The 13,933-nt window shown below is 35.5% G+C and overlaps 1 protein-coding gene across 6 annotated transcripts in view; it reads left to right on the plus strand.

The window, feature by feature from the left end:
- ROCK2 (Rho associated coiled-coil containing protein kinase 2) overlaps positions 1 to 13,933 on the plus strand; it is a 182,768-nt gene that overhangs the window by 151,331 nt on the left and 17,504 nt on the right. For all 6 annotated transcript variants that reach the window (XR_011164608.1, XR_011164609.1, XM_069068910.1 and 3 more), the window contains exons 17-24: positions 428 to 587; positions 4,093 to 4,253; positions 5,282 to 5,466; positions 7,089 to 7,158; positions 11,537 to 11,640; positions 11,821 to 12,007; positions 13,579 to 13,672; positions 13,770 to 13,864. Coding sequence is in view for 4 of the 6 variants with exons in the window: in XM_069068910.1 (XP_068925011.1) it covers positions 428 to 587; positions 4,093 to 4,253; positions 5,282 to 5,466; positions 7,089 to 7,158; positions 11,537 to 11,640; positions 11,821 to 12,007; positions 13,579 to 13,672; positions 13,770 to 13,864 (1,056 nt within the window). In the remaining 2 variants the exon portion in view is untranslated. The remainder of the gene's footprint in view (positions 1 to 427; positions 588 to 4,092; positions 4,254 to 5,281; positions 5,467 to 7,088; positions 7,159 to 11,536; positions 11,641 to 11,820; positions 12,008 to 13,578; positions 13,673 to 13,769; positions 13,865 to 13,933) is intronic.

Below are 13,933 nucleotides of genomic sequence, written 5' to 3' on the forward strand. Positions count from 1 at the left end.
TGACAAAGCAGTAAATCATGCTTGTGATATATAGGAATTGGATAGTCAAACATATTTTGTTCTACATTAAATCTAGTTCACTTTTATCTTAAGTGAATAGAGCACTGGCCCCGGAGTCAGGAGGACCTGAGTTCAAATCTGGCCTCAGACACTTAACACAAAACTAGCCATATGACCTTGGGCAAGTCACTTAACCCCAATTGCCCTATCTTCTCCCCTCCAAAAAAAGAAAGAAAAAAAAGACCCTGCTTCAAAGAGCTTGTTTGTAAACTATAGGTCCCTTAATTATCTCAAGTAAGATATTTGTTTTCATACTTGTCTTACTTGCCTGGCACATAGTAGGCACTTAATAAATGCTTATTCTCTTCCCTTCCCCCTTCTCATTAATTTTTTATTTAGAATGTTTATTTGAAATGTTCTTTAATAGGAAAAAAGTAACATGGAAATAGACATGACATACAAACTGAAAGTTATACAGCAGAGCTTGGAACAGGAAGAAGCAGAACATAAAGCTACAAAAGCACGGTTAGCAGATAAGAATAAGATATATGAATCTATTGAGGAGGCCAAATCCGAAGCTATGAAAGGTATGTATTTTATTCCAGGATACCTTCCAACTTTGGCCCTCTCCCCCTAAAAAAAGAAAGAAAGGAAGAAAAGAAAAAATAAAGTTTTGCAATCTGAAGATATTTCAGTATTTTGTAACAATATATTACTTTATATGCTGAAAAAATCTATTTACAACAGCTTTTTTTCTTTTTAAAGTGTGTATTAATAACTTAAGTTTTAATGATTTTTTAGATTATGGATTTACAGAATGCGAATTGCTGGACGTAGACCTGTATACTTTACATTCATTGTTAATTCTCTTTTGGCAGAATGGAGACAATTATATTATTTATTAATTACTTATTTTACTTAAAGTTATTATGAGCCATTTTGTTTTGATTTATAATTCTTAGTCTGGGATTAAAGTTAGTTCAGTGATTTCTGGAGTTTCCTTCTAGCAATGTAATTCAAATATTTTGGAGTAATTTAAAAAGTCTAGAGTCATTTTAAAATTAAAAGCAGCACATCTCTCCACATGTAATTGCTAGATCTTGTATCATGCTTGAAGTTCACCAGATTCCACCTATGTCTTACCACATAGAGAAAAAATACAGAATTGGGAAAGCTATTTCTAATTCTTTGGATTTCAGATTTGGATGTTTGTTCTTAGCAGTGTTCAATAGCCCTTCACAGCTTCTTCCTATATTGCAGTTCAGTAAATATACCTTGCTATTCTATCCATTTGGCCCTTAGAAAACATAGTATGAGATGAAACAAAGTTACATGATGTATTTTGTTCCACAGAAACCATGTTAATGCATATACAATTACCATATGGTATTGATGTGGCTATTCTTGGTTAGGAGAATTTATGCTCCTGGGGTATAGGCATTGGTTGAGTTCATTGCCAGATGTTGTATTTTGGACAAATGGCCAAATGATATAGTGGAGTTCATTTATAATATGTTATCTTCTTTCTCTTCTCCTTCCAGCTATTAAGAATATAAATTGCAAAAATAATTTCTGATCTATGTTGATAGAGGAATTTTCCTCACCTGGCACTCCTTACATTGATGAAATCCTAGATCTGGACAAAAAGACTTGTGAATCATTGTTGGGTAGGGATAGTGTTGTGTTGGCTATCCTTGTTTTTGGACAAGGATTTGGGTATCTGAAATTCTGACATTTGTTGAATTGTAAATATATATTTAAATAATTAATATGTTTAACTAGCTCTAGTTAAGGTTGTATTTTGGAGTGATAGTTGAAACATTCCGCATTTTTTCTTCATTTGGGTAACTTGTGTGGTTATATTTGGATGTTATAATTCAGTATGTCAAAAAATAGTAAGTTCAGATATACTGATATTATTATGATCTATTATTTTACTGCATCTGGGGATGCTCCTGTATAAAAATTACATCTTGGTGTAAAAAAAAAAAACCTGAAGAATTCACAAATAAATAAGAGATGATTTTAAGAGGAGCCTGTGAGTAAGGGATTAAGTAGACACATTGGAGAAGTTTGGAAGAGTCATTGGTTAAAATAAGACAAACATCCATGGGCAAAATAAGTAATGAATGGACCTACAAACTAGGCCTTTTCAATTTATCATTGAAACTATGTTTGTAGTTCTTGTAATCAGTATTAGGAAGAGGACTGAATATAGTTCATTTTCATTTAGAATAGTTTAATGTTTTGTTAGGGTCATTGAAAAATATTGAACTATAAGATTCCAGGATTATATAAGAGAAAGATTGATGATAACCAGTGCATCTAGTATACCAGTTCTTACTTTATAATTTAAGTTTTTGGCATGACAAAAATTTCATCCTGGTTTAGTCACAGAACAACTTACACTCAGTGCTGAATATCAGACAAAATTAACTTCTTTACTAATATCTCTGACCAAGATAAGATAGCAAACAAGCCTTAGTATATTAATTAAAGCCAGAATTTTGAAGGCAAAAAAGTGAGCATTGAGAAAACATTTTCAGAATGACTATGGATAATTCTTTCTCTCTGGTTATCATATTTGCAATTATGGTATTTCATATTAAAGTACAGTATTTGGGTTTGATAGGCACAGTGTCTTTTGTGTATATAACTAAAGATAATTTCCATTTAAAGCTAGTTTAAAACGTGGGGATTCAGAAATGAAAGGTGGACTGACATTATATACATTGCCATTTTGTCTTTAATATTGCATTTTATTATAAAATGTCTAGTCTAAAAGAATGTAAATGTAGCTGTCCAAGGAAGAAGTCACCATGCCTATCCTAAGTACCAGCTAGGCATGATAAAAGAAAAAATTTCTAACTAATATCTCCTATACATTCCTGCTCTGGCCCAGGAGAAGGTGATGAAACAAACTTCTGCATTGTTATGTTTAGATGAAGATAAAGTTTTCTCAAAAGTAATGGAAATGATGGGTATGGATTTCTATATATACATCTAGAGTAGAACGAAGCTCAGTCTAGAGAAACACAACTTAATCTGCCCTCATTTTGACTTGAATCATGAATCAGATGAGGCACAGTTCTATCCTCTAACATTACCAGAGACAAACATATAATTGTATTAAGTAGGAACTACCTTGTTTAAGGTAGTCTTCCTACAATCTCATGTTTCATGTTATATCAAACATAAAGGATCAGAGTGATTATAAGTGGGGACAGACAAATTATAGTCAAGATAAACATCAAAAGATAACCTTATTTATGTTGTTAATGCTTCTCTGCAAGTCATATAAGATTTTTAGGTTAAAATAATTTTTGAGTAGTAGGAAAGAGCTCTTTGTAAAAGTAGGTAATAGAAATTGTGTGTGTATATAGTATATTGTATATGCTTTTAAGACCAAAAAGGGGGGTTGGAAACTACCAGAAAATAGTCTCTACTTTTTTCCTAGCAATTGGGCATGTCAGAATATTGGAAAACTGTGTTTAAACAATTGTTTAAATCATCTTATAAAAGTATAGCCTTAGATAAACAGAATTCTTAGTGTCTTGTTCCTACTAAATTGAATGATTATTGGAATATACCAAAACTTTTATGATTTCAGATTATATGAACTAGAAAGTCAATGAGAATTTTAAATATTTAGAAATTGAGTAGCCAGATAGGAATATCTTTTGAATAGTGGAAATTAATAGTTTTTTAGACTATTGCTTTTATATAAATTCTGCATAAAATTAAAGTAAAATCTCTGTGCTACAAGGAGGATGGGACTGGCAGATCTCTGAAGTTTGGGAGTTCTGAGCTGCAGTGAGCTAATAAGCCACTCAGGTGTCTGCACTTGATACAGTGGCCTTCAGGAGCAGGGGACTAGCAGGTTGGCTAGGCAAGGGAGAACCAACCCCAGTGAGAACCAGAGCAGGTGAGAGCTCAGGCCGGTGAACACCCCCTGCAAACCTAAGTGAAGTAGGGAGGCCTAGTCTTCTTTTTTTTCTTTTAGATACTCTTTCATATCCTTCAATTTTGCTCAAATTGATTAATTATTTTAACATTTTTCTCCCATTTCGCCCCCTTCCCATGCTCCAATAGAAATGGAGAAGAAACTCCTAGAAGAAAGAACTTTAAAACAAAAGGTGGAAAACCTTCTGTTGGAAGCTGAAAAAAGATGTTCAATGTTAGACTGTGATCTCAAACAATCCCAACAGAAAGTCAACGAACTCTTAAAACAGAAGGACAAACTAAATGAGGATGTAAGAAAAATTTTTATAAATGAATTGTGTTAAAATTATTTATAGATTTGAAATAATCCCTCTGATTATATATGCTTTACAATTGTATGATAGTGTATTGTGGTATAATACTATACATCTTATATATTTCTGTATCTTAAGAAGCTATATGGTAGAATGGAAAGCAAAAGATGGGTCAAATGGGTCAAAAGACCTAGGTTTACATCCTGCCTCCATCACTTATTAGTTCTAATTGGTTTCAAGCAAGCCACTTTTACCTTTCTTAGTTTCTTTCCTGTTTGCAAAATCAGTATGATACCGTGTTTCCCCAATAATAAGACCTATCCTGAAAATAAGCCCTCCCCTTACTGTGTAAGATTCCTCTAAAATAAGCCCTCCCCCGAAAATAAGCCCTATTGAGATTGTTACTGTAGTGAAGGTGATCCCCTGCGCTACACGCTACATTACGGTACCCTCTGTACGCACCGTCCCGTCCCCCCCCCCCGGGTGAAACGCACGCCGTGCTCCGAGCTGCAGCAGTGAGCACGTCATCCTGTTCTTCCCCAGTGATTTGCTTATTGAATAAAGGTACATTTTTTTGTTCACATTTACCTGTTTATTAAAATTGCTGTCAATGTTCATTAAAATAAGCCCTCCCCTGAAAATAAGCCCTCTGGTGTTTTTCTGTCCAAAAAAATTAATAAGGCAGTGTCTTATTATCAGGGAAACACGGTACTATACTATTTACCTAATGGGATTACTATACAGAAAGTGTTTTTATGAGCCTTAAAGGTCTCTTTAAATGTCACTTCTTATCCTCTAGTTATTATCATTTTCAGTTTCTTTTAAAATCAGTAATTGACTATAAGACCTTCCATTTGGGAAGGAAATAAATTCTCATAAATATGAAATTAATTTTAACATTGAATGTATAGTGAAGAATTGTCTAAAAGGAAAATCTTTGTTCTTTGTCATGTATCGTCTTTATTTAGCAAGGAAATTATTTATATTTATCTAATATATCAAGGTGGGGAAAATGTGTTTTTTAGGTTAGGAACTTGACCTTAAAAATAGAGCAAGAAACACAAAAGCGCTGCCTCACACAAAATGACCTGAAGATGCAAACACAACAAGTCAACACACTGAAAATGTCTGAAAAACAAATGAAACAAGAAAATAATCATCTTATGGAAATCAAAATGAGTCTGGAAAAGCAAAATATTGAACTTCGGAAGTAAGTAAATTTTGACATCCCTTAAATAACCAAGACCCAATTTTCCATTTATGGATTATCCTTAAAATACAGGATATTCTGCATTAGTAGAACTAGTGAGGAAGAGGATTATCATGATTGTAGAATAGTTTATGCAGACCATTTAAATAGACCAAATTTGAAAATCCTATTTTATATAGGCTTCACAAAAATGAACAGAAATTTAATTCCTAGATTCCTAAGAATTCTCTCTGTACTATAAATGAGGATAATATAACCAGTTTAACTCTATTTGGCTCAACAATGATTGTCCAGTTTTTCATTTTCAAAATAAAGTATTCTTTCAATAATTTTACTAAAATAACAATGAATAAGGTAGTTTGTCAGATTCATTTGGAAGAAATTACTAGAGTTTCTTCCTCTAGTCATCAGTAATAGCTCAATCAGTCTGATTATTTAGGTTTTAAAAGTAATGCAAATGGGGGCAGATAGGGGTGCAGTGGATAGACAACTGGCACTGGATTCAGGAGGACCTGAGTTCAAGTTTTACCTCAGACTTGGCATTTACTAGCTATGTGACCCTTAGCAAGTTACTTAACCCTGATTATGTCACCTCCTTTTCTCTCTCCTCCTTCCCCAAAAGTAATGCTAAAGCATACATAACATTTTAAAATTTAATACAGAAAAATTCAGTGTATATTGGTCTAAATTACACTTAGGAGGTCTCATTGTTTTTCATTAATTCAGTGCTTTAGGATTTATAAAGTTTTATTCCTTATGACCCTTTCAGGTATATGTAGTGCAAGTATGGTGTGTTTTTGTTTTATTGTTGTTGTTGTTTTTGGAGGGGGAGGAAGGGCAGTTGGGGTTAAGTGTTAAGCCCAAGTCACACGGCTAGTTGTGTGTGTGTGTGTGTGTGTGTGTGTGTGCATGTGTGTTTTAAGTGTCTGAGGCCACATTTGAACTCAGGTCCTCCTGACTCCAGGGCTGGTGCTCTATTCACTATGCCACCTAGCCGCCCCAAGGTGTGGTTTTTTTTAGATAGACTTTGGATTTTATCAGTATAGTAAGTACTTGGTGTTACGTCTTTTGCCAATGCAAATCTGTACCTTCTCTGCAACTTAGAATCTGAAAAAGTTACCCAAGGCACTAAGAAGTGAATAGTTAAACATGACTTCAGAGTATGTGGCAGAGTAGGACTTGAACCTACATCTCCTAACCAAGAGCTGGCTCATTGTACACCACCTCACATTGCCTCTGGAAGTAGAATCGCCGGGCTGTGTTGGGGGAAGCTGATTTAAGGCTTCTCTAAAGTCACCTGGCCAGTGAGTGGCAGAACTAGCAATCTATGGGATGTTAGGATCTCCACTGCTTCATCAGAATGAGAGTGGGTTAATGACTGTATCATTTTCTTCTAGCTTCTCATTTAGATTGTTAAAACTAGATTATTAGATTACAGTTTATTCTTTGCTTGATTGACCTCCTGTAGATGCTACCACTAATCAATTGTGGGGCCCACGTTAGATATGTTTTTCTTCTAAAGTGAAAGAGCTAAGCTAGATAATCTGTCCTAAACCATATGGTTATGTTTTGTGGATATGTGTTAAATTGAATAAAGATAACCTGAATTTATGTTCTAATAGAGAACGACAAGATGCAGATGGACAAATGAAAGAGCTCCAAGATCAGCTTGAAGCAGAACAATATTTCTCAGTAGGTACCAAGTACTTTCATTGAAAAGCTAACTCATTTTTTTGGTTGGTAAGACTTTTTACCCTTTTTTATTAAACTAAAGGATATAGTTTATACCTATAGAATGAGTCATTTTTTTTAGATATGATTAAAATGTTTTTACCAAACCAAAATTTTATTTTATATAGCTTATTATTCCCCAAAAGTTAAGGGGGGTGGGGAATCACTATCCTTAATGTAGGATTAATGTAATTATTGAATTTTTTTAATCAAAAGTTTACAATATTATTTAAGCTTCTATGTTTTGAAGTCAAGACCTTTTGGGTTATTTGCTCATAGAGCAATGGGTGTATAGCCAAATCCTAACAAAGAATACTAGACCAAAGAGTATAGATGTGCTAGTGCAAATATACTGCTGTTCCTCAGTGGAAAGGTATTGAAGAGATGTAGGCACATATCCTATTGGTAATGGGACAGTAATGATATTTTTGTAGAGTATGAAGAGCATGTATTTATAATGAAGGAATGGATATTTAACAAGAAAAGTTAATTGTGTTATGTAATTTTTCCATCTGTTTCCAAATTATAAATAAAAGTATCAGCAGTATAAATATACCACTAACTAGCAAAATTTTTATTCTAAATTGCTGGTTTTTCCTCTTCATGATATGACCTTCCCCGTCTCTGTAGTGGAGACCTCTTTGAAACTTCCCCAAGACACTCAAGATGTAGTCACATCTCAAGCTTAATCAATGGTAATAAAATCAAACAATCGACCTTTAGTAAGAGGAAAAAATTAATGAAAATTTCACGTAGGACTAGATAAGTTTAAAAGGACCTACCAGTTTTTAAGATCTTATAAATACTCATTGTTTGAAGTTACTTCTTTTTTTTTTAAATGCTTTATTAACTTCTGATTTATATCATTCGTTTCCACCAGATTTTGAGTTACATATTTTCTCCCTGTTTTTCCCCTACCCACCCCCCCAAAATAGCAGTCCCACAGGATATCTCCTCCTCCAGTCTGCTCTCTCCCATATTTTCTCCCATACCCCTTTTGACTTTTCCAGTGGATCTCTATGCCCCAGTGCCTGTATATCTTATTTCCCAATTACATGTAAAATAGTATTGATAATAGTGTATATATATATACACACGCACATACATATTTGGATATTTGATTTTAAAACTTTGAATTCCAGATTCATTCCCTTCCTCCCTTGTCACCCACCCTTACTGGGAAGATAAGCAGTTCAGTATAGGATGTACATGTGTGGCTAATGCCACAGTAGATATATTGTAAGACTGACTATATTTCCCTCCCTCCTATCCCACCTCCCACTTGTTCTATTCTCTACTTTGATCCCATGTCTTTTCAAAAGTGGGTGCTTCCAACTTCCCTCCCACCAGCCTGCCCTCCCTTCTATTATTCCCCATCTCATCCCCTTCCCCCCTCTACTCTCCTGTAGGGTGAGATACCTTATTTAGTGTGTATTTCATTCCCTCCTCAAGCCAAATTCAATGGGAATAAGGTTGACCCATTCCCTTTTGCCTTCCTATTCTTCCCCTCCATTGTAACTATTTCCCCTTGCCTCTTCTGTATGAGATAGTTAACCCCATTCTGTCTCTCCCCGTCTCCTCTCATTATATTCCTTTCTTACCTCTTAATTTCACCTTTTAAGTATCATCCCTTCCTGTTAAATTGGTCCTGTGCCCTCTATGTATACCTGTAAACATATATACACACATTCACATATGTGTTCATATGCCCATATACCCACATATATATATATATTTCTATTCCCTTCAACTACTGAGAAAAGTTTCATAAGTTATAATTATTGTTTTTCCATGTAGGAATGTTAATAGTTCAACTTTGATAAGTTCCTTATGATTTCTTTTCCCTGTTTACCTTCTCATCCTTCTCTTGCTTCTTGTATCTGAATGTCAAATTTTCTGTTCAACTGTGGTTTTTTCAGCAAGAATGCTTGAAAGTCCTCTATTCCACTGAATGACCATATTTTCCCCTGAAACATGATACTCAGTTTTCCTGGGTAGGTGACTCTTGGTTTTAATCCCAGCTCCTTTGCCCTCCGGAATATCATATTCCAAGCCCTTCAATCCCTCAGTGTAGAAGCTGCCAGATCCTGGGTTATCCTGATTGTATTTCCACAATATTCAAATTGTTTCTTCCTGGCTGCTTGTAATATTCTCTCCTTAATCTGGGAATTCCAGAACCTGGTTATAATATTCCTAGGAGTTTTCTTTTTGGGATCTTTATCAGCAGGTGTCGATGGATTCTTTCACCCTTTATTTTGCCCTCTGATTCTAAAATATCAGGGCAGTTTTCTTTGAGAACTTCCTCAAGGATGATTTCTAGGTTCTATCATGGCTTTCAGATGGTCCACCAATTTTTAAATTATCTCTCCTGGATCTATTTTCCAGGTCAGTGGTTTTTCCCATGAGATATTTCACATTGCCTTCTATTCTTTCATTTGTTTGGATCTGTTTAACAGCATCTTGGTTTCTCATAAAGTCATTGGCTTCCATTTGCTCCAGTCTAATTCTGAAGCCATGATTCTCCTCATTGAGCTTTTGAGATTCTTTTTCCATCTGGCAAATTTGGCTTTTTAAGGCATTCTTCTCCTCATTGGCTTTTTGAGCCTCTTTTGCCATTTGAGTCCATCTGTTTTTTAAAGTGTTATTTTCCTCAGTCAGGCTGTTGACTCTCATTTTGTAATTTTCTTGCGTTCTCATTTCTCTTCCCAGTTTTCCCTCCACTTCTCTTATCTGCTTCTTAAGGTCCTCTGTGGCCTGTAACCAGCTTGTATTTTCCTTTGAAGCTTTTGGTGCAGGAGTTCTGACTTCACTGTCTTCCTCCTGTTCCATGCTTTGCTCCTTTGTCCCCAAAATAGGAGTCTAATATTGGAATCTTCTGTCTGCTTTGTTTCCTTTGCATGGTCATGTCGCCCCTCAGTCACTTGACCCCTGGGCTTTTTGCCACAGTAGGACTCTGCCACCAGACAGGGGAACTTCCGTCCCAAACGCTGAGGTTTTCTCAGTTGCCGGAGGTGCCCTCTCTGAGGTCTCTACATGCTCTGGCAAACTGGACATACACCCCAGGACCTCCACCCTAGACTGCAGTTCAGATCCCAGCAGGTTAAAGCAAGAGCGATTACCCCTCAGATTGGTGCTTGGTCCCCCTACACTCTGCAGGCCAGGAGCTGAAGCTGCCACGTGCGCTGGCTGGCTGTACCTGTGCCTCAGCGGCTTCTTGCTCCGGGGGGCAAAAGCCATGCACTCCCACTTACTGTCCCAAAGTCCAGACTGCACTGACCTCTCACTTTGTCCTTCACATCTGTGTGTTGATAAATCTGGAAATGGCCACAGCTGCTGCTGTTCTGGAGTCCCTCCTGGGGCTAGTCAGGCCTGCCCTGGGGCTAAAGCCTTGGTGTGGGGCTGGGCTTGGCTGGGCTCAGCTCCCAGAGCGCTGTGCTGGCCGATTCCTGCCGGCCTGCCCTGCTGTTCTCAGTGGGAGATTAGCTTCTCTGTGTCATTTTGTGGGTTCTACAGCTCCAAAGTTTGTTTAGAGTCCCCTTTTTACATGGATTGGGGAAGGTGGAAGCCGGAGCAGCAAGGAGGTCCTGCTTCTACTCCGCCATCTTGGCTCCACCCCCTGAAGTTACTTCTTTAGGGAAAATGAAGATCAGTGAAATGCTTTGTGTATACATTGAATATTTGTTTGAATAAATAACTCAGAAATCATAAAAACATATTTTAAAATTGGAAAGAAATTCAAAAGTCAGTCCAACCCATACCTGAACAAGAATTTCTTCTTTAGCAATTGTAACAAGTGGTCATCTAGTCTTTGCTTCAAGACTTTCAAATTATAGGGAACCCACTGACTCCATGTTCAACCTATTTTACTTTTAGACAGGTTTATCATTACAAAATTTTTCCTAATATCAAGCCAGGGTCTGCTCCTGCAACCTTCACCCATTGTTACTAATTCTACTCTTTAGTACTTCAGAACATCTCCATTAGATAAGACCCATCTAACCATATTCACTGATCACTTTCCATTCTCAGTCAGGTACCCAGAAATATAAACATGAAATAAATATAAAATGAACCTTTTGTTCACCAGAAGTTTTCTGCTATAATCCTTGAACCATGTGACATAGGTATCTTCGAAGGGACTATTTGCTATAATCATGACTCTGTAGATTATTTCTAAGCCCCTAGAAAAGATACTATGCTTTAGCCAGGGTTTTTTTTTTTTTTGCCCACAGGGAGAACAGGGGCATCTTGAGTCATCCTAAAAATGGAAACCTAAGTTCCATTCTTTGTGGCAGTAATGATGGTTTTTTACATTTTGTTCTTATATTTTGGAATTTAGACTCTCTATAAAACACAAGTTCGAGAGCTTAAAGAAGAATGTCAAGAGAAGACCAAGCTTTGCAAAGAAATGCAGCAGAAGAGCCAGGAATTACAGGATGAGAGGTGAGGGTTAAATTCTGTTCCTCCAGTAAGACAATGAGCAGCACAAAAGAACATTAAGCCAAAGCTGAATTCACAGTCACTCAGCAAGCATTTATTACATACCTACTATGTGCCAGGCACTGTGATAGGCAGAAACAATAGACATGTTTGTACTAAATTGCTGTATCTCTGAAAATGCAGGGACTCCCTGGCTGCACAGCTTGAGATCACCTTGACAAAGGCTGATTCAGAGCAGCTAGCCCGTTCTATTGCGGAAGAACAGTACTCTGATTTGGAAAAAGAGAAGATCATGAAAGAGCTGGAAATTAAAGAGATGATGGCTCGACACAAACAAGAACTTGCAGAAAAAGATGCTACAATAGCATCTGTAAGTAAATTATCTCTTTACAATTTTAATTTAGTAAAATTTATATTCTTCTATGATAAATCTTTCACAGAGAAATTCTGAAAATTTCACCATTCTAAGCAAATACTCTTTTTTTTTTAAAGCAATCGGGGTTAAGTAACTTGCTTCTGGGTGGGTGTGGTGCTGAGTGTCTGAGGCCGGAATTCGATCTCCAGGTCGTCCCAACACTGGAGCCGGTGCTCTTACTCGCTGAGTAAAGCAAATACTCTTGTTAAAATTTTGAACTTATTTAACTCTTAGCTCCATCATGACAATTCAAGAAAAATTCCAGGAGAAACCTAAACAAATATAGTGAACTTGCAGAGGCTGGGAATGAACTGAACATTTATCCTGGAATTAGGAGACCTGAATTTGAGAACTAGTTTTGATATTTACTAGCGGTGCGGTCCCAAGCAGTTAACTTATGTGAGCCTCACTTGTATTATCTTTAAAATGGGGATTCTAGTATTTGTACTGTCTCCCTTAAAAAAGAGTAAGTCATAAAGTACTGTGTAAGTGAAGTATATTATCCTTATGAAGTAGAGAAATTTCTATGCTTATTTTTTTTTAAAGCACATTTTGAAAGGAACCCTTTAAGCTAGTTATAGTAAGGTGGGAATGTTAAGGGAAAAAAACTAAGTTAAATAGAACCACTTTATATGTAGATCAAAATTTTTTTTCCACCTTTCTTTCTTAGGGCTTTGGTATTACTAGAGTGAAAATAAAGGCAAATTATTCATTGAAGCAGTGTAGCTATTTTTGTTAATGTTCAGTGAAGTTTAGAACTCAATCTATCAAATTCTTCCTAATCATGTTCATTTACTGCCCTTGTGCTACTTGCTACAAAAATGGAAACATTTCCATATGTACACCAATTTGTTTTTTTTAATATTATTGCTGCTAAATCACATATCATTGACAATGTATTTCACATTGAATATCACAAAATAGAGAGACTTTGATCTCTCATGTGTTTGTTAAAGATTTAAAGAAGCATGGATAGAAGATTAAGGGGTAAAATATTTTTTGTTGTTTGTTTAGTCATTTTCAGTTGTGTCATCTTTTTGTGACCCCATAAAATATTTTAAGAACCTGTAATAAAAGCAAATAATTACAAACACCAGAAATTTTACACTTACAATCTGAATAGTACTATACTTAAAAGATAAAGTTAGAATTTTTATTTGGTTCCCAAGATGTAGAGGATTATAGTTTTTAATACTTACGTTTTTCAAAATGCTTCTGAGATCTGATAAAATTATCTAACTCGTATTGCTGCTGCTTTCCCCATCCTCCAAGAAGCCTACTTGAAGTCAGAAGTTGCATAATTTCCAAAACCTGTATAATTCTGAGATCTTAGTGAATCTTCTTTAGTTTATAACATGCATATTAATAAGAAAAAGAAATCATTTGGGTAGTAGCAATTTCAGAGGAAACAGACCAAAGAGAGAATTGAAAATAAGTTTCCAGAAGGTAATAACCAAAGACAGAAAAATTTTAGCAGTTAACCAGAACTTAAGAGATTTTGCTTTATTTTTCTTTTCATTTCCTAGCTCGAGGAGGCTAATAGGACACTAACTAGTGATGTGGCTAATCTCGCAAATGAGAAGGAAGAACTGAATAATAAAGTCAAGGAAGTCCAAGAGCGTATGTATTGACTAAGAATGAAATATATGTTTAGTCTGCTTAAGGGTTTATTTTAAATTTTATTTTTATAAGCAAACTACATTTTTTTAAATTTCAGAAATGTCAAGGTTGAAAGATGAAGAAACAAACATATCAGTTATTAAAACACAATTTGAGAAACAACTATTAAATGAGAGAACACTAAAAACTCAGGTAAATGTAATAGAAAATATAAGTATGTTCTGGATTTGTCCATTTTATGTTAAATTTTTATATTTATAT

Source organism: Petaurus breviceps, unplaced genomic scaffold (assembly GCF_028583685.1).
Source record: "Petaurus breviceps papuanus isolate PSGF00001 unplaced genomic scaffold, PetGlider_PUasm1.0 90775, whole genome shotgun sequence".
Classification (NCBI taxonomy): Eukaryota; Metazoa; Chordata; class Mammalia; order Diprotodontia; family Petauridae; genus Petaurus; species Petaurus breviceps.